Genomic DNA, 19,681 nt, shown 5'->3' on the forward strand with positions numbered 1-19,681 from the left:
GATTGTTTGGAAAAATCTTTATATCTGTCTTTTTCTAGCGATGGTTCTTAAACATGTTTCATCAAAAACGGTTCAGTCGTTTTTGAGATATTGAACTTTGAAGTGACAAAGTCGGCGTTTTCTAACTTTTTGTTGGTTGGTTATCTATAAGTAATCCTAACCTAACCTAACCCAACTTTGCGACTTCAAAGTTCAATATCTCAAAAACGGCTAAACCGACTTTGATGAAACATGTCTAAGAACCATCGCTAGAAAACCTGCTTTCAAATAAAAAAATGCATCAACATCGATCCACCGGCTTAAGAGCTACGGTGCCACAGGCCACACGGACAGAAATACAGGCACACATAGCGGTCAAACTTATAACACCCTTCTTTTGCGTCGGTGGTTAAAAATACTAATGAGGTTTTCTACCAAAATTAAATTAAATTATGTTTGCATTTTAATTTATAATGTGGGGCGATGGGATTAATTTGTAATGTGGGGGGAAACTCAAGTCCTTGTAACTGGTGGCGCAGCGAGGCAGCGGCACTGGCAGGGTCGCCATGTAATGTGGGGCGATGGGAGACGAGTAAACACAAGGATTTCCGAGTAAATACCACTTTTATTTAATAAGCTTACGATAATATATAGTGTGCATATTGGGAGTGTGTGTGTGTGTCGCAGCACACACTACAAATTAACAAAATGTATACTTATTAAGTAATGCTACATCGAAGCTTGTATACCTATGTACCTACTGTTTGACAGAGCGGCATGGGAGTCGGAGGCACCGCTGGTCTGATGGAGCCAAAGAAGGCAGGCTGCAGAGGCGGAGGAGGAGGAGGCGGCGGAGGAGGCCCCCCACCCCCACCCCCACCACCGTCCAGTAAGTATCCAGCATAACACGACTGACGACGACCACGACGTATTAAGTTCCCAATCTGCACTAAGGGGACTTGCGTGGAAACTATGGCCCAAGCCCTCTCATTCTTAGAGGAAGCCTGTGCCCAGCAGTGGGACGTATATAGACCGATATGATGATGATAAGACGACCAGATAGCTCAGTGTATAGAGAACCTGACTATGAAGTTTCAGGGCCTGCCTGTCGTATCGCATAACGTTTTTTGTCCTAAAAATGTTTGGCCGAGAATGTTTGGCATACTGTTGAATGGCATACTACTCGTTTGTCCTAATAATTTATGCGCATACTCATTTAAAATCCTAAAGCAAGTTTGTCCTAATATTGATCACTCTAAAATCTAATTACCTAAAGCATAATATTCCTAACATAAACCCTCCTAAAACCCATAATAATATGTTGAAGCGAGCGAGCAAGACCTTCCGGGGCAAAAACGGAACCCTTATAGTTTCTCCATGTCTGTCTGTTTGTCTGTCTGTCCGTCCGTCCGTGGCCTAGAAATAAAATTGGTCGACTGTACATATTTCCTCGTAACATGCTCATTTTCCATTACAGACAGTTCGAGCTAGAATCCAGAATGAACACGAACCGCATCATTATACGATCAATTAAATAAGAAGCATTTCTTTTGTATTTTATTTATAAATAACCTTTCCCCGTGGCACTCTCGTTCACTAGATCTCGCATTTGCAATGAAATTTCGTAATTTTGCATTAAATCCCGAGGGATTTCTCAAAAATTACAACGTCATTTACCATGTAAGTATATGAACACCCTTTCTTAATTTCCATGTGCATTTATTTTTAAACATTAACAGCCTTATTCATAAAAAATCCTTAATTGAGGTTTGATCGGTCTGTTACTTAGCAGACTGATTAAGCTTGTTAGACGGTTGTCAAGAAGTATGATTCATAAACGCTTGCTAGCAGTCTGCTAGTTGTTGAGCTGCTGATAGACGGATTAGACGCGTTATGTTGGCCACCTTGACAAATCAAAGACAAAAAATGGCCTAATCGATAATTTAAAAAAAAATGACAGCAGTGACAGCAAATTACCAGGAAGAAAAATAAAAAGCGAGATGTTTGTTTTTCCGCCATTTCCGATCCGCATGTTTATGTTGTGCAAAAAGCCATAATTATGTTAATCATCCTTATTTTTTTTCATATTTATTGTTGCTAATTTAGAGGATTTTTAAATACAAATTCCTGAAAATAAATTTTCCTGTTTTTTTTTTAATCTGCGTAGCCCTGCCTTCACTATAAATATCTTCGGTACCTATGGTTCTTTGCTCTAGTCAAAGTCAGCTGTTCAAACTCGTGGCGGCCATTTTGTGACTTAGCAGAGAGATAAAGGAGGGTCTACGATCCTCTAACTTTAGCAGAGCCTTGATCGACTGATTAGCGCTAACAGACGTTTATGAATCATGTTTTTTAGCATCGGGCCTTCAAGGAGCCTTCAAGGAGGCTCTAACTTTTTATGAATAAGGCTGTAAATACTTACGGAGTGGAGTTTGTAAAAATTACCACCCTTTTTAAATACAAGCTTTTATTTAGTGTCACCTGAAACCCGTCCAGTTGTATGTCTGTCTGTCTTGTCTGTAGTCAAATCTTGCGAGTAAAATTCGACCAACTTCCAGTAGTTGGATTGACTTGAAATTTGGCACACTTATGTAAATTGCGTGACAATACAGTAATCTGTAGTGACAGGGTCTTTATCGACAGGTAGAAAATTGTTAGTCATAATGTAATGTTTGACATAATTATTTTTTCTCTGAAACCATTTATTTTTCAGAATTGTTATAAACAAACCTAACCTAACCTAACCTTTAGAGTTCCACAGGATAACCATTTAAAAAATTATGGAAAATGTATGGTTTCAGCGGAAAAAATTATGACAAACATTACATTATGACTTATAAAATTATGGCAGTTAGAAAAGATCCCGGAAGTGACATCCTGGTGGTCCGGCCAGGATCGTCTTCACAGGATGGAACTCTTCAACGGCATCGACTTGAAATTTGGTATGCAAATTTAGTTTGGGTGACAAATGTAAGTACAGTCAACAAACAGACAGTAGAGTACAGTCAAGTATGTATTTATCTATATATCTAAGTATGTTTATCCAATACCTAGTATCCATATAGTACAAGGTTTGCTTAGTTTGGGACTAGGTCAATTAGTGTCAGGTGTACAGTCAGTAAAAAGCACAGTCAGCAAAAAAAGCTTGTATTTAAAATGGATTTTTTACCAAAAACTTACCTATTTACAATTTTTTTTGAGTGATCATTTTGCATCCATACAAATTAACATCGCTTACGAATTGTATTTTCATAAACATCCTCCCGGGTCTTCATTGAAGTACCTCTTCAGATACGACCTCTCCTGTGTAGGTTAGCGCGACCACTGGAACTGGTTATAACTCTACAATAATTGACACTTACTTTATAAAAACGCAAATTATCTAAATCGTCAATATTTTGCGCTCTGTTGCTCGTCAAAATTATTTACTAATTATTATAAATATCATAATTTTCATAAAATGAGGAAGGTCGTTGAAGTTTATGGGGTTTCCTGTCGCTTTGGTATAAAAGAGTGTAGGTGGATGGAAGCGACACAAGTGACATTTTGACAATGAAGTACCTCGCTTTGCTTATGGCTGTGCTGGCGATCGTGTTTGCCGCTGTGGTAAGTAGTACAGTCACCAGCACCTATCTCTGTCACAACAAGCGTGCATAAATATCTAATACGACTCTATTTCTAGGGCCGGAAGGAAGTTTCAGATATTTTTGCACGCTCCGGTGTGGCAGATATTAATGCTGGTGACTGTACATAACTGGTTCTAACTTCTATATCGTGTGTTAACATAGTTTTACGCATACCAATGTTTGGTCATCACCATCATCTTCATCATATCAGCCATAGGACGTCCACTGTTGGACATAGGCTTTCCCCATAGAGCTCCATGCCTCGGTTGGAAGCGGCTTGCATCCACCGTGAACCCGCGACTTTAACCAGGTCATCCGTCCGTCTCGTTGGTGGGCGTCCAATGTTGGTATCGTGGAATGTTTGGTCAAATGTCAAAAACTGAGTTTCAATACATCTGCTCGAAAAACTCACTTTCAAAGGATGTATACATGGCTCGTAAGTTCATTTTACCGCACTAGTACGTTTTTTTACAGTTTTTTTAATTCTCCATTTTAAAACATTACAAGCAAAGAGTTTTAAATGACAAAAACAAAAAATATCGACTTGAAAAAACCAAGTTTTTTATTTTACTTCTTATTTCACTATTATATCTGCGGCAGATATAAAATATATCAATATGACATCTACAACGACAAGGTCCCAGCCTGGTGCTTGATTCAGTTCCTTCTATAAGGCAACCATGGTGTTGTGTTTGACAGAGCGGTATGGGTATCGGCGGCCATGCCGGGTTGACCGAGCCCAAGAAGGCGGCCTGCGGCGGCGGCGGCGGCGGGGGCGGGGGCCCACCGCCACCACCACCACCCTCCAGTAAGTCCATAGTCACTATCATCATCATCATCATCCCAGCCTATTTAAGTACGTCCCACTGCTGGACAAAGGCCTCCTCTCAGAATAAGAGGGCTTTGGGCCGTAGTTCTCACCCGGGCCCAGTGCAAATCTTGAACTTCACCGTTGAACTGCGTCGCAGCGTAGTGCAGGTTTCCTCACAATGGTTTTCGAATGTAATTTCGCACATGCATTTAGAGCAACTCAATATACGACACCGGGTTTGAACCCGCAATCCTCTGCTTGGGAGGCCATAAGTCAAAGTACTTTACACCATGGCTTTTTACATTCATACCTACATATATAAGTAGTTAGGTACCATCAGCCAAATAAGAGTGGTCTATCAATTTTTACCCGACTGCAAGGAGAGGTATTGTTAAACAAGTTCCTATCAAATGAATATGTCGCTAAAGTCCAACTTTCAAGTTGACAGACACGTCTATTGGCATTATTGTTTTATGACATGCAAACGATTATCAACCTTAGGGAGGTGACCACATATTTGGCGGATTTGTACCTATAATAATCTTACTCGATGTTTATGTTCTCCAAATTGAGCTACATAAGGCTACTCGTATATTTTACCTTTTATTTCTCAATTCCAGACAGTTCGGGCTAGATGTAACAACCGGCAACTCCTGCGTTTGCGTGTCCAATAAAAAAAAGATGCAAATTAATAATCATTTTATTTACAAGACCTCGTTCACATTTCGATATGGCAATTTCGTCGTATAAAAATAGAAAATTATACAAAATATTGTACCTACATTACTTGTGTGTACTTAAACATTTTAATTTTGACAATGACAGAGTATTTACGATTTTCAATGCCAGTTTTTGACCCCCGACCCAAAAATAGGGGCGTTGTAAGTTTGACCGCTAAGTGTGTCTGTATGTCTGTGTGTCTGTGTGTGCCTGTCTGTCTGTCTATGGCACCGTAGCTCTTAATCAGGTGAACTATGAATGCGGTTTTTTTAATTGAAAGCAAGTTTTTCAGCGATGGTTCTTAGGCATGTTTATCAAAACCGGTTCAGCCATTTTTGAGATATTGAAGTTTGAAGTAACAAAGTCGGGGGTTTTCCAACTGTTTGTTGGCTAGGTTAGCTAGACGGCTTTCATACTTTACTTTTATTACAATAATACACAAAATTGAGTACAAGTAGTGAATCATATTATTCTTTCGTATTTTGTCGGAACAGATCGTATTTATCATGCTATCTCAACTAGCTTACTGAAGTTTACTATAATTGTGAAAGCAAGACAAAAACGAACTTATCCGACAAAATATTATGGAAAAACATTATTCGCTAGGTACCATCAGCCAAATAAGTGGTCTACCAATTTTTAAACAAGTTCCTATCAAATTAATATGTCGCTAAAGTCGTCTTTTGGCATTATTGTTTTATGACATGCTAACGATTATCAACTCTAGGGTGGTAGACCACATATTTGGCTGTTGGTACCTACCTAGGCGTCTTTCCTTAGCTACTTACACACATAAGCAAGCCGACATTGTTTTTAAAAGTAAGTCATTAATATTCTGTTGATCCTCTTACAATAATTTTCTAGAATTCAGTTCGATTCGGAATATAACAAGCTGTGATAATGTTTTGGGGATTCGTCACAAGCCAACTTGGGAAGTTAGTCGCTAAAACTGACGACTTTTGGGAATAAGTAACGTGAGCGATTTGTTCCACATTTTTCCTAATAGCGATATTTGGAACCAATTTCCTACAAATTGGTAGCTTACAAAATATCTATCGACTCGTGAAAAAATAGCTAACAACACTGATTTGTCACTTCCACTCATAATTATACCCCTGGGGCTGAAACACAAAAATATTTGTTTTAATTATACAAATGAATGAATGTAATAATTTGTTAGAGAAACTTGTCCCATATCAAGTTATTCCCTCTTAGTATACTTAGGTCGATTAAAAAGAGCTAGTATGAATGAATTGTAATGGCACTCGTCACTGTGCGAGTGCCGGTCTTAGAAAAAGACCGCCTAATATTTTGTAAATTAATACACAATACTTTTTCGTTATTCATAAAAAGAATATGAATCACATAGTATACCTAATCAGCACATTACGAGTATTAGGACTATACCTAGTGCCATCCACGAAGTCGCGTGATTTTGTCAAAATTAGCCATTAATGACATTGTAATAAGAACCACAGCACGCGTCATCGTGAATGACTCTACCTATACGCAGGTACGACAAATGACAGAAAAGTAAATTTGTCTGTTTGCTACAAATATTTTATTAGCATATAGTTTTTATTTCATAACTTTATAATATAAATATATTTCACGACACTGCTCGAAAATGTGGCGACTCATTTATGGCTCGCAAAACACGACAACAATGTAACACATTACGAAAACAGGTCGTATCAATATACGTATTTCATAATACGATACGACTTTTAAGAATATAATTTCTGAATTTCATTCCTGGCGTGCTGGGCTGGCGTGCTGGCGTGCTGGAGGGGTGCCACCATTTTTATTTCCTCGCAGTGATCGTGAAAAGCAAATATTAAGTCTCGGCCAAAAGTGCAATAGATGAACTCGATTATCGAACTTCAAACTAACTCGTTCATGTATTGCTTACTTTCGTGCCTCTACAACGATGTTCTATAGTATGAGACGAGATTGTCACTTATTGAATCAACCTCTGTATTTAATTATTTTGTGATGCACACATAGACATTATCGTTCACTCATTCAATTCATTCGTGCCAGCTCTTGTGAAACAAACTAAACGTTTTGGGCAACATTGTCAAGAACCCAACATTCTTTCACTATAATTTTCACCCCACATGTTATCAATTAGATCATCATATTCCAAATCTCCCGTCCCTTTCTCACTCGTGCTCCAGCTCCTGTAGGGGTAGGCTCTCCTCTTCCTTCTGCAACGCTTCTCTCTCCGCCGCGATGCGAGCGTGCTGTTCAGCGATCACTCGGAAAAGTTCGGCGTGCTTCGCCGTGGCTGCCACGACGGCTGCTGATTGGCGCGGCAGAGCTGCTTCGGCTACTGAAACGTTACGTGATTGGTTGTCAGCAGCGAGTGGTGAATTAATAATCGGGAAAGAAAAAACAGATCAATTGCTGGTCGGACTTACACATCGAGAGTTCAATATAATACAATAACTCTTTATTGTACACCAACACATAGTAAGCAGTACAGAAAACACAGATATATGGAGATTTATCAAGGTAAGCAATAAGCGGCCTTATCGCTTCAGAGCGATCTTTTCCAGGCAACCTTTACAATACACGGAAAGGAAGGAATACATTTTAGCAGGTGGTGCAATTTACAGTAGAATAGCAATATCAAGAATACATTAAACTAACTATACAATACACATCCAATACACAAGAAATCCAAATGAAAAAACTTGTATCAACATTCATACGCAAGATGACAGATAGTGATCCTGAAGAATAGACTTAAAGATAGGCAAGGACCTGTGGCAAGGACTTAGCGTGCCTTAAGTCTATCGGCAGGGAGTTCCACGACCGAGTGGCCTGGACAGTATAAGAGTAAAAATATAGAATTTAGAGTTTGAAAGAGGGACAGTAAGCAGAAAGCTCCGTAATGGATCCGTACGTGGCTTTAGTTTGATCATCTTCATCACCACGTTGACAAATTTAAGTTCAGACAGAAGTTTCTAATAGACCTTCGAAGACTTAAGAAGCATCTATAACTCGTTGGCAAATCATAAGGACAAACTGCTAGGCCTCGTTTAAAGAACAAAACACGCTCAGTATTTCGAACATGAAACTACCGTGAGACTCACTCATATTAAATTATATTGTACCGGATAACTCACGTCTTAAATCGAGTTTAGCTCGACATCAGTTCAGCCTCCTAAGAGCTCTGAGAGTTGCTCCTAAGAGGAATGGCTACGAATCAGCCCGTAACATGTCGAGCTAATACTCAGTATTATATTCACTTTTATTTCAGCATTCTGTCAAACGGTATAGTGATGATTTTCCACCGGCGAGGTGAGACGAGAATTGAAATTAGTATGCATTCTCCGCCGCGGGCCGCCGCAGGTGCCGCCATACAAATTTTAACTCTCGTCTCGTCGGTGAAAAATCACCTTAAGTGGCATTATTTAATCCGGCCCTAAATGCGGGCATGGGTGTTAGACAATATGGCTAGGGTCAGATATGGCCTATGGCATCCAGCTCAGATAGGCAGTACTAGTGTTGTCAATCTTGGTATTGGTGAGTGCGTGCGCGCCGCGGCGCTGCTTACCCCCACTGCACGCCAATGCTCAGATCTAAAAACTCAGTTGTGAGCTCGAGCACACGTCCTTCTGCTGGAAAGGTCATAGGTCGAACCGCTAGACCATTACGTCTTTTAACCGTCTGATAATGATAAACAACTTACCAGCAGGGTGAGGATACGAAGCATGTTCTTCAGCAATCTTAGCGTACAGCTGATAGTGGCGGTTCTTAGCTTTGGCCACGGACTCGGAGTCAGCGGGCAGTTCTGGTGGCGCATCGCTCAGGATCGGGTGGAAACCCTCCTTGTCGGCTACGTAGTCGACCTTCCGAACCTTGTTCCGAGGGTCTACGTAGGAGAAAGTTCCTGAAATACGGTAGAAGTAAAACTTGAGATGATTTTGAAATAGATATAGAAGATGAATGAATGGAGCTGGGAGCTATCATAGTGGCGATTGCTCAACATTTCTTTCGAGCAAACAGGAATTAAATATCTGTCTGTATCCAATATTTTAGTTACATCTGCAATGCAAATGCGTGCCAAGGAAACAAGTTTAATAGATGCAAATGGTGAATCACTGCGTTTCCCATAATCCATTTCCATTTCAGTTTAGGTCTGGATATTAACTCCTACACATCCAAACAAATAAACGTATTGGTAGACGCAGTGTGAGTAGGCAAGGTGGACTGATGCCTCAATTGTCTGACGAATCCGGAATCACAATCGTTTTCACCGCTTCTTTCCATCACACGATATAGGATGAGGGTAGATACTCGTAGAGGTGTTGAATACGCGATGGACAATGTGGCCCCTGGTGAAAGTCCCAGGAGCACAGTGCTAAAAAAGAGCAGTACACCGATTTCATACAAATGGCCGGAACGCGAGTTATGCCTGCGCGCCACGAATTCTCAGCATAGGCACAGAATAAGTAATAGTACAAGTACAGAAGCTTCACTGCCGTACAAAAGTGACGTTTAGGCATAAGAATCGTGCCTACTTTATGCTTCTCTGTCTATCGCATAACTCGTGTTCACTCGCACGCGTTGAGTTGCACTGAATCGCCTCAACGTTGGGGAGGCCCGGTATGTACTTGTAGCTCGGCGGCGGAATGGCCTAGTGACACCCCCCTGAAATAGGTACCTCGGCAATTATCAGTCGCCAGTGCTCCGCAGTTACGGACTCATGCGCATTTATTACGTACCTTAATATGTCACGACGATATAAAATAGTATTGTTCGGTGTACGGATGTTTAAATTCATCTAATATAATATGATAAAAACGTATCTATTACATTGCAGTTATTTATCAGTATGCGAATTTTTATACTCTTAAATTCAACAATAAAGCTTTTTGCACATCCCAGAAGAGGCGCAAAAACTTCTCCGTAGCTAATTTGTAGGTAACAAATTTACGTAGTGATGAAGCCAAATAAAACAGTTTAAAACATAATACGTTTTGTGGTTTAGTAAAATAACGTAAAATGCATTTATGTTAGTCCATCTTTAAATCTTTCCTAACTTTGTCTCCTACTTTAAATTTTATGTGACATTATCAAATCAAATACATAACTGAAGAGTGACAGTTAGTAGAGTAGGCAGCCCTATCGCGCGTTTGTGTACCGAGCCGGCGTAGTAATTATATCAAGGACGCTGCCGAGACGGAATACTTCTCTTTTTTTGTACTGTGCCTGGAGTCCCTTAAATTCAGGTGGCACTGGATCGCTCATTGTGACATTCTTTAGGGTAGGCCTAGGCCTATATCCAGCAGTAAAAGGTCTACTCTCTACGTAGGCCGCACGTCAAACGCAGTACATCGTCAATTGATAGCTAGCTTGCATCCTGCCTGGGAAAAAACGAAACTGTGTCCACGGAGACGCATCGTATCGTCAAGCAGCTCCTACAAATAATTCTCAGCACCATGGACACGGTTCCGTTTATTCCTAAGCAGGGTGCAAGCAGGACGCAAGCTTTAAATGATGTAGTGCGTATGACGCGAGGTCTACGTGGACTGTAGGCCGAAGTCTTTGAGTCCGTAATGATATTACCTCTAACAACACCGCTGCCGTCGCTGACTTCAGCATGGTGCCTGTCTGTGTGTCCTGGGAACCTTCCAGCTGTGTAGGCGAAGGCGTACGGCCTCGGTGGGGGCGGCTCCGTACTGGGTTCGTGCTCCAAGTGGGACACGTCAGCTCCACACAGCGCCAGGGTCACGAGGAACAGCGTCGGGTACAGCATCTGAAGACACAGGAAGAAAACGCTTTAACAATTGTTAGATTAAGCAAAGAACTACAACCATACTTGCTCCTTCGAGGCCTCAAGAGTATGATGTTACGTCTGTGTGACGCATACCTACATGCAGAATTTTAACTCACACCAAACTATAAACTCTTTACATTTTTACAAGTTCATTTTCAAAGCTAAACTGAGCAGAGCACCTAACTGTTCAATAAAACAAAAGAACTGATTGTGAGTTCGAACTCTGACATATTTTTTTACAGAAAATGTCACGTCACCATCGTCTATAATACATATTATCAGAGATCATCTAAAAGTCTTTTATAACAGTCGTGCACAACCTACCAATATTAAATATCAACAATATGAAAATCATAAGGAAAGAGGCGCTTATATATAACTTGAAGTATTTTATTATATCGGCTAAAAAATGCAAAAAAAAATTATAAAACAACCAACACGGATATAAACCGAGGTGGTTGCACCAAAACGACTCCGGACCAGTTGGCAGCTGGCATTTTAATCTACAAAAAAAAAAGGTCACCCATCCACGAATGTTGTGAACGTTTGAATTCTTCGTAACTTGGTAAAGCTTTATAAGTGTTTAAGGATCGTCCCACATTCTCAAGGAAAAATCTAATTCCCTAAATGTAATTTTTCGTTCTATAATTTTTAATCAAAAATATTTTCCTAAATGATTAATTTCCTGTCTCATTAGACGGATGGATGGTAGGTAAGTTAAGTTAGGAAAATACAAACTGAGACATAGATGCACAAAAAAAACAGAAAAAGAGACCGGCGCTGGGAATCGAACCCAGGTCCTCAGCAATCCGTGCTGCGTGCTATACCTTAACCTTTACACCACTGCTGGACAGGAGTCTAGACACGAATTTCTCCTATGCACACGTATCTCAGGTTGCTTTTTTCCACTACGCTACTTAATCAGCAGCACTAGCGACATCTATCTATCTATCTATTTTCGATATGGTTTCACGGGATACCCGTAAAAGTAACGAATCGTAAGCGAAAGTTAGGTGCTTCAGAATCGTTATAAAAAGCCTATGAAGTTCTACACGATTGACCTGAAATATATCCTATTAGTTTACAGTTTCAGAAAAAAAATCGTTCGTCCATGCCTGTTAAACAATTGGGAAATAAATCAGAAAAATATTTTTAGCGAAAACCCACGACCAGTAATTTTTTTATACCATTTTTTTTTTCACAGTTCGCATTGTTTCCTTACATAACCAGCGCTGGAAGGGGCCAAACATTTCCTACTTCAAAGAGTATCTCAAAAAATGTAACTTTAGTTTTGTTTCTCTATTTTCTTACAATAAATAAAACTCTTTGAACTCTTTATATATCTATTTATGTAAACACATACATTCACATTCTCGCTTATAGATTTTGTTTTACATTGCTGTTTAGTAATCTCGTTAAGTCCTACGGGTGACATACTTGGCAAGCGCCTTCTTATGAAGTAATAGATAAACAAAGGACGTGCACAATATGGCTACTAGTTCTAGGTTCGTACAGTCAACTACAAAGAGATGTATCCAAGTTAATCTTACAAAATTATGTATCCCTACGGATGCTATAATTAAGTAGCCATAGAATGTGACAAACATGGTATCCACCGAACCTGACAGAAACATGTATGCCTCTAGTGCAGTATTTATGTATCCCCCTACATTTCCCCTGAAATGTATACTGACAACCTTAATCTAATATCTATCCATACATTGTGACAAAAAAAATGGTTACATTAATTTGGAACATCGAATGAATATGTTTTTGTCACAATTTGTGGATAGATATTAGATTAAGGTTGTCAGTATACATTTCAGAGGAAATGTAGGGGGATACATAAATACTGCACATTACTGCGTCGTCGTCGGTCGTCTAAGGTTAATAGAAACTAAAGTACATATGTTATATTTTTAAAATATTAACACCCCTCTTCTTGCGTCGGAGGTTAAAAAATAGCATTTGATGTTTTACAGCCTAAATTTCTTGTTCGACTACACCTGCTCTCATTGCCTCGTGTGTGCGGTGTGGGAGCGCCACAACTAATGGTATTAAACGCCTCAACGTATTCAATCTGTTTATCATCACCATCACAAACCAGTCCCACGACCTTTCGTCTATGTAGTTGCGTCACCCGATGCGTCGGACCACTTAGTTGGTATAATAAAGTATAAAATAGCAACATCTTACAAAAGGATAAATGAACTATAATATGTAGTTATATCCCTTTGTCTTGTTTCTCAAATTACTAACACACCAAGATAGGTAAAGCGTGTATTTGGTAACACACTATTAAGATAACAGAAATAAAAAAACAGTCAAAACTAAAAATGAAAATATTCTATTCTTTGTGTGCAATGCAGTAAAAGGCCCAAGGCTATCAGTGGTCAACATAGCTTACAGCAAAAAAACCGATATTCTGCTTAAAAATAAATATGCAATAAAAACAAACTAAACAGTGCTAAGCAAAATAGCTAAATTATCAGTCAACGAAAATGTATTTTACAAAGCCGCAAATATTAAATTGTTTGCCAGATTCTCATATTTACGGCATTTTGCTGTTTTGGCCGTTGCAGCCGCCGCACCAGCCTTCAATGATGTCTTAGCAAGATGAGACGGCGCCAAAGTGTCCACACACGTGGCATCCCAAATAAACGGTTTTTTTTTTATAATCCATTTCTTGCGGAACTTTTTGCCACGCACGATAAAAATTTGGAATCAGCTTGCAGCGGTACTATCTAAGTAGGTAGGACTTGTATTGCCGGACCGGTATAGCTTGGAAATCTTCAAAAAACGAGACTATACTCTTTCCTCAAAGGGCCGGCAACGCATCAGTTCAGTACCGTATTCAATTTATGTTATGGCTGTCCATTTTTATCGATTTCTAAAACATTTAAGTGGCCACACTGAGTGGCTAGAGTAAATTAATGAGTAAATCCATGGCCCCTGAACCGGTAGCGTCTGCGCATAAGATGAGATCATTTTGCATTCTAATTATGTATATTCATCGATATCCTGAACAACGATTACCTACTACCAAGTAAATAAACACGAGGATTATACTTGTTTACATTTTACATTCCAATCAGTGCCGTTCCCGGTTTCGAATAGGACTCATCCTCTTCCCGTGGGTGTCGTGAAAGGCGGCTAAGAGACCTGTTGCCGTATTGCCTAACGTTTCTGATGCTCTCGATCGCAATCAAATGACTGTTTTTGTGTGCGAAATTTGGATGCTATCACTCACATCAGGGTGGGATTTCAGCTCTGCGGTGTGGAAGGCAAGGCAAGCGGAAAGCACCACGCTCTTTTCCCACGAAAGTCGTCAGGAATGTTGACTACTGATTCTCAAGCGACAACGCCGACGTCAAGAGTGTTGTGACTAAGAAGAGGGATATTTTGTGTTTGATACTTTTACAATTAAGCAATAAAATTATGAGTAAGTCATGGTTCATGGTACTAGTGGTTTGACCTATGGCCTCTCAAATATAGGATCGTGAGTCCGAGCCCGGGTTCGCACCTTTGAGTTTATCGAAATTTAGGTGCGCAATTATATTTGAAATTTTCCATGAACTTTAAGGCGAACGAAGACATTATGACGTAATATGCACACATCATCTCAGCCTATATGTATATGTCCCACTGCTGGGCACAGGCCTCCTCTCAGAACAAGAGGGCTTGGGCCATAGTTCCCACGCGGGCCCAGTGCGGATTGGGAACTTCACACGCACCATTGAATTGCTTCGCAGGTTTGTGCAGGTTTCCTCACGATGTTTTCCTTCACCGCAAAGCTCGTGGTAAACTTCAAATGTAATTCCGCACATGAATTTCGAAAAACTCAGAGGTGCGAGCCGGGGTTTGAACCCACGACCCTCTGCTTGAGAGGCGATAGATCAAACACACCTACGAATAAATTCAAGAAGTAGGCTTTTTTGTGTCTTCGGTACTGAAAGAATCCCATTTACTTATATTTGCCCATAGTGATGTCTTAATATTTTAATTTGCATCCTCTTTTTGGCTGATGATTGACTCAAGTCCTTTGCCGTGCGGCTTCGCGCGTAAAAAAAGGCGGCTGCCAGCGGAATTTTGGCGGCATTTTCGAATTTTCGGTGGATGCAATGTTGCCGCGATTTTGTTCGGTTTTAAATGTGATATAAAAACATTGTAAACAGTATTTTGTGTGTAAACAATGAGACTTTGGTCACAGTAAGTAGGTAATCTTTCAAAGTCGCGATGCGGACTTCGAACTTTGGCGAGCGTCACTATCGAAACCAGCTTCATTGAGATATGTTATCCAATGGGTTGTTCTCTACACTGTTTAAAAAAATATACCTCGTTGAGTTTCTTGCCGGATTCTTCCCAACAGAGTTTTTTCCGAACCGGTGGTAGATTTTTTTTTGACATTCATAAGTGCTTGTTTTAGCCTAAATTGAATAAAGATATTTTGACTTTGACTTTGACTTACACATAATGCTGCACGGTAGAACAGATAAATCACGGCCGGCCTTGCTATCAGATCAGACAGTATATTCGAAGGTTTAATTTAACACTAGATATTATTTCGAAATATATATATGGTAACGTATCAGCCAAACCTATTATGAAGCGAACTCGATTGGAAAAAAATATAAAACTCAAGGTCGCAGACACTGCGGCGCATACCGCTGCTTGCCTTACAGCGGGTACGAAGGCTGCGTAACGAGCGTCGTTGTTCATTGCGCGTCCAAAACGCTCGGCACTCAATGATTATTTTGACACACGCAAGGAATAGGTAGGTATTTAATTTTTTTTTCACACCTCTCCTTCAGAAAAGTAACTTTTCCTCCCTGACGAGAGGGAGCAAAGTGCAACTTTTCTGTTCAAGGCTTTTCTAAGTGTTTTATTGCAAATGCTATTTTTTGAAGTTGATAATTGTAAAGCCACGCCATTTTCTATGCTGGTTGTTCTTTAATAATATGAAGAATATTTTTTTTTTCAAGTTTCTTAATGCTCGGTGTGAAAAGTTGTACGAGCCACTCGGGAGCAAAATTATTTTCATCTTGGGCGTTAACACTTGAATCCCTCATTACGCTCAGGATTCTACTTTAGAATCCCTCGCTACGCTCAGGATTCTACTTTAGAATCCCTCGCTACGCTCAGGATTCTATTGTAGAATCCTTCGCTACATTCTGGATTCAATGTACGCCCTCGCCGTAAATACACCATTTTGTTCCCTTGTGACACAAATAACTATTGTATGTACTTGTAACGTAGTGTAATACCTATCAAAAATGTTCGCCGCTCCGACGTTCGCACATAGTCGAGGACGGACATGTAGTCATATTGCAATTCCACCTCACATTCTACTGTTCTACCTTGAAAAAATCGGCCAAGAGATAGAAATAGGGTTCCGTAGACATTAAGAAAAAAATAATTAATGTTTTTCTAAGATATAGTTTATTTTATACCTTAGGCTGCTATTTACTCTTAAACTACTAATAATTCTCAAAAAAACTTAACCGTTATAGTTTTCCTTGTAAGTTTGATATACTTACTACCATCCTGATTTTTTTTTTAAATTTCCACCCACCGGTTTAGATTTTAAAGGGGGGGACGCTCGATTTTAATGAAAATTTGCACTTTAAAAGTGAATATTTTGCAAACAAATCACTGAATTGAAAAATCGTTTTAGCAACCCCCTAATGGTTTTAAAAGACCTATCCAACAATACCTAATAGGTAATTCAGGTTGTTCTAAACAGGTTTTTGCCTTTTCCCAACTCACGTTTCCAAACTGCTAACCATTTTGCCAAACTGAATTTGCCAACTATGGATTTTCTCTGTAAGAATTTTTTTTTCGGTACTTTCATAAAACAAACCTAACATAACCTACTGTGTTCTATAAAAGCAATTCACTGGAAAAAAAAATTGTGTCGATGAAAATTGAGTTGGGAAATGAAACAATTGGCAAACAATAATTCTGCAAAAAGGCAGAACCCGGTTCTTAAGTTTATTCGGAATATGTCAGCAGGCAAGGTTAATCTGACTTAATATCTCATCCTTAGACCTTATCAAACCCGTAGACTCAAAAATTTTAATCTTGGTTAACAATAGATGCGTGTTCTACGTTTGTAGTGTACAAAAAGTTTTTGAATTTGAAAAAACAAAATCAAAGTATGTCACCACTATGTACAAAAAGACTTCCTCCTTAGAACGTCAATTTGCTACTTGCATCGACCGCTTAATAATACCGGGAGACGAGCTGTCGGTAGGCCTCCAACAAGATGGAGCGACGACTTGGTTAAGATCGCGGGATCGCGGTGGATGCGGAAAGCACAAGACCGGTCTGAGTGGAGAGCCTTGGGGGAGGCCTTTGTCCAGCAGTGGACGTCTTTCGGCTGACATGATGATGATGATGATCGACCGCTTACCCGCAACTCTCACGATGTCATCAGTCCATCTAGTGGGAGACCTACCAACGCTTCGTCTTCCGGTTCGCGGTCACCACCCGAGGACCTTCCCCCCCCCCCCACGGATATCTGTTCTTCGAGCGATGTGGCCCGAATAATGCTACTTCAACTTGCATATTCTTCGAGCTATGCGACTTTAGTTCCTCTGCGAATTTCTTTATATACCTACCTACTTGAGATTCTCACAACAAGCCCTTTAATTTGATATTTAACACACGATATATATTTTTAAATTGTCTAATTTACCCCCCAAACGTAGCCCCCCTTGTCTAGAATTCACTTACATAATTTACGTTACACGTCGGTCATGTGTACTTTTGAACTCAATTGGTTGAGTAGCTTCGGAGCAAATTGGCTGTGATAGAACAACAGACAGATACGTGAGTGATCCTACAGTCGAGTGCAAAAATATATGGACTTTATCTAACCCTTCAAAAATAAGCACCATAGACTCTTATTCCGACGTAATAAGGCCGTCGTAACATACTTTTTAATCTCCGACGCAAAAAGAGGGGTGTAAAAAGTTTGACCGCTATGTGTGTCTGTCTGTCTGTGGCACCGTAGCTCTTAAACGGGTGGACCGATTTGAATACGGTTTTTTATTTGATATCAGGATTTCTAGCGATGGTTCTTAGACATGTTTCATCAGAATCGGTTCAGCCGTTTTTGAGATATTAAACTTTGAAGTGACAGTCGGGGTTTTCCAACTTTTTTTTTCGTTTTTACGGAACCTAGCAAAAGAACTAGCAATTGCTCGGTGCTCCATAGACGTTATGTAGACGACTTGTTAATACATAGCAACCTTCGGCTAGCATTACAGTAGTCATATTGATTGTCATGTTGCGTGAAAAGTGACAGTGCTACGAATTCGCGGGTCAAGGCGACATGCGCCGGCGCAGGTGAACGATCTTGCCACTTGTTCAGCTAATTAATATCCTCTAATATAACCAATATGCATCTCATTTGTCCAAATGTTTTATTGAATCAGGCGTTACTTTGCGGAGGTCCGTATCAAAACATCTGACCTGATCTGGTCTGATTCGTCTAACATCTGGTAGCATGGTGTAGGTTGTGTTGCTCTGAAGATGAGCTCTGGTTGAGTTCGAAACGCGTCAGGTAGTGTGGTGGCGGTGATAGATGGGTTTGTGTGATTTGTGTGTGTTCTTACAGTGTAGAGGTGGAGGAACTGCATGAACGCGCATATCTTGCATAAACTTAGCTATCATAAGGTCACGGGTGAGCAAAGCAAATTCTTTTAGTTTACTCATTTGTCCAACTTATGTTATGTTAATTTATTTGGTCTTGAATATCTTTTGTCAACTCTGGATAAGTTCAAAACGCGTCAATGTAGTGTGGAGGTGGTGGAGCTATATTAAAACGCATTTATTGAATAGCTAATACCATAAGATAAGAGGCGACTGAGGATATAGGTTAAGGTATTATTGTACAGCTTTTGTCAAACTTAAAACCTAAAATTGCTAAGTGGCTCCGAAGCGGTAGCGTTTCGTGTGCCCTGCCCTGCCTACCCCATTTCAGAGTACAGGCGTGATGTTTGTGTGTATCATAAGATTCATAAGGTCGTGGGTGAGCACCATAGGTAATTGTTTGTAGTTCATTGCTATAAGAACTTACGTAATTGAAATTGCGATTAACTGTTACTTGTGTTCCAGTGATAAGATAATGGTCCCACCCGTTGGAGTCTGGTTCTGGCAACGCCCCACTATTCAGTTACAATGCAATCTCACTAATATTATAAACTAGCCGTTACCCGTGACTCCGTCCGTGTAGAATTCGTTTTTATCGCTATCCCGCGGGAACTGTGATTTTCCAGTATAAAACTATCCTATGTCCTTCTCCGGGACTCAATCTATCTGTATACTCTCTATATCTGTATATCTACTGTATAAATCGGTTCAATTGTTTAAAACAAACAAATAAACAGACTTACAAACTTTCGCATTTATATTGTTTGTTTATTTGTTTGTTTGTTATTTCATCACGTCTAAACAGATTCTCACGTCGGAAATTCGGTGCAGATAGTTTGCTTCCCGGGAAGTGACATAGGATAGTTTTATCCTGGAACATTGCATAGTTCTAGCGGGATAGTGAGAACCGAATTCTCGCGGACGGAGTCGCGGGGTAACGGCTAGCATTGGCCTATAACTCTGTATATAATACGATATACCGGTTCGGAGCCACTTTTAGCAATTTTAGGTTTTAAGTTTGACAAAAACGGTACAATAGTGACAGGTTGCTAGCCTGTCGCCTACGGTATACCTTAACCTAAGTATAATCCTCTGTCG

The 19,681-nt window shown here is 39.9% G+C and overlaps 1 protein-coding gene across 3 annotated transcripts in view; it reads right to left on the reverse strand.

Moving 5' to 3' along the window:
• Nucleotides 1-5,100: 5,100 nt before the first annotated feature.
• Nucleotides 5,101-19,681, reverse strand: part of LOC141431444 (uncharacterized) — a 36,489-nt gene continuing 21,908 nt past the window's right edge. For 2 of the 3 annotated variants that reach the window (XM_074092626.1, XM_074092624.1), the window contains exons 2-4: nucleotides 10,717-10,906; nucleotides 8,837-9,037; nucleotides 5,101-7,471 (exon numbers count right to left, since the gene is read on the reverse strand). In XM_074092626.1, the coding sequence (XP_073948727.1) occupies nucleotides 7,302-7,471; nucleotides 8,837-9,037; nucleotides 10,717-10,906 (561 nt within the window). In that variant the 3' untranslated portion in view covers nucleotides 5,101-7,301. The remainder of the gene's footprint in view (nucleotides 7,472-8,836; nucleotides 9,038-10,716; nucleotides 10,907-19,681) is intronic. The other variant, XM_074092627.1, reaches the window with a different exon arrangement.

Source organism: Choristoneura fumiferana, chromosome 9, assembly GCF_025370935.1.
Source record: "Choristoneura fumiferana chromosome 9, NRCan_CFum_1, whole genome shotgun sequence".
NCBI lineage: Eukaryota > Metazoa > Arthropoda > Insecta > Lepidoptera > Tortricidae > Choristoneura > Choristoneura fumiferana.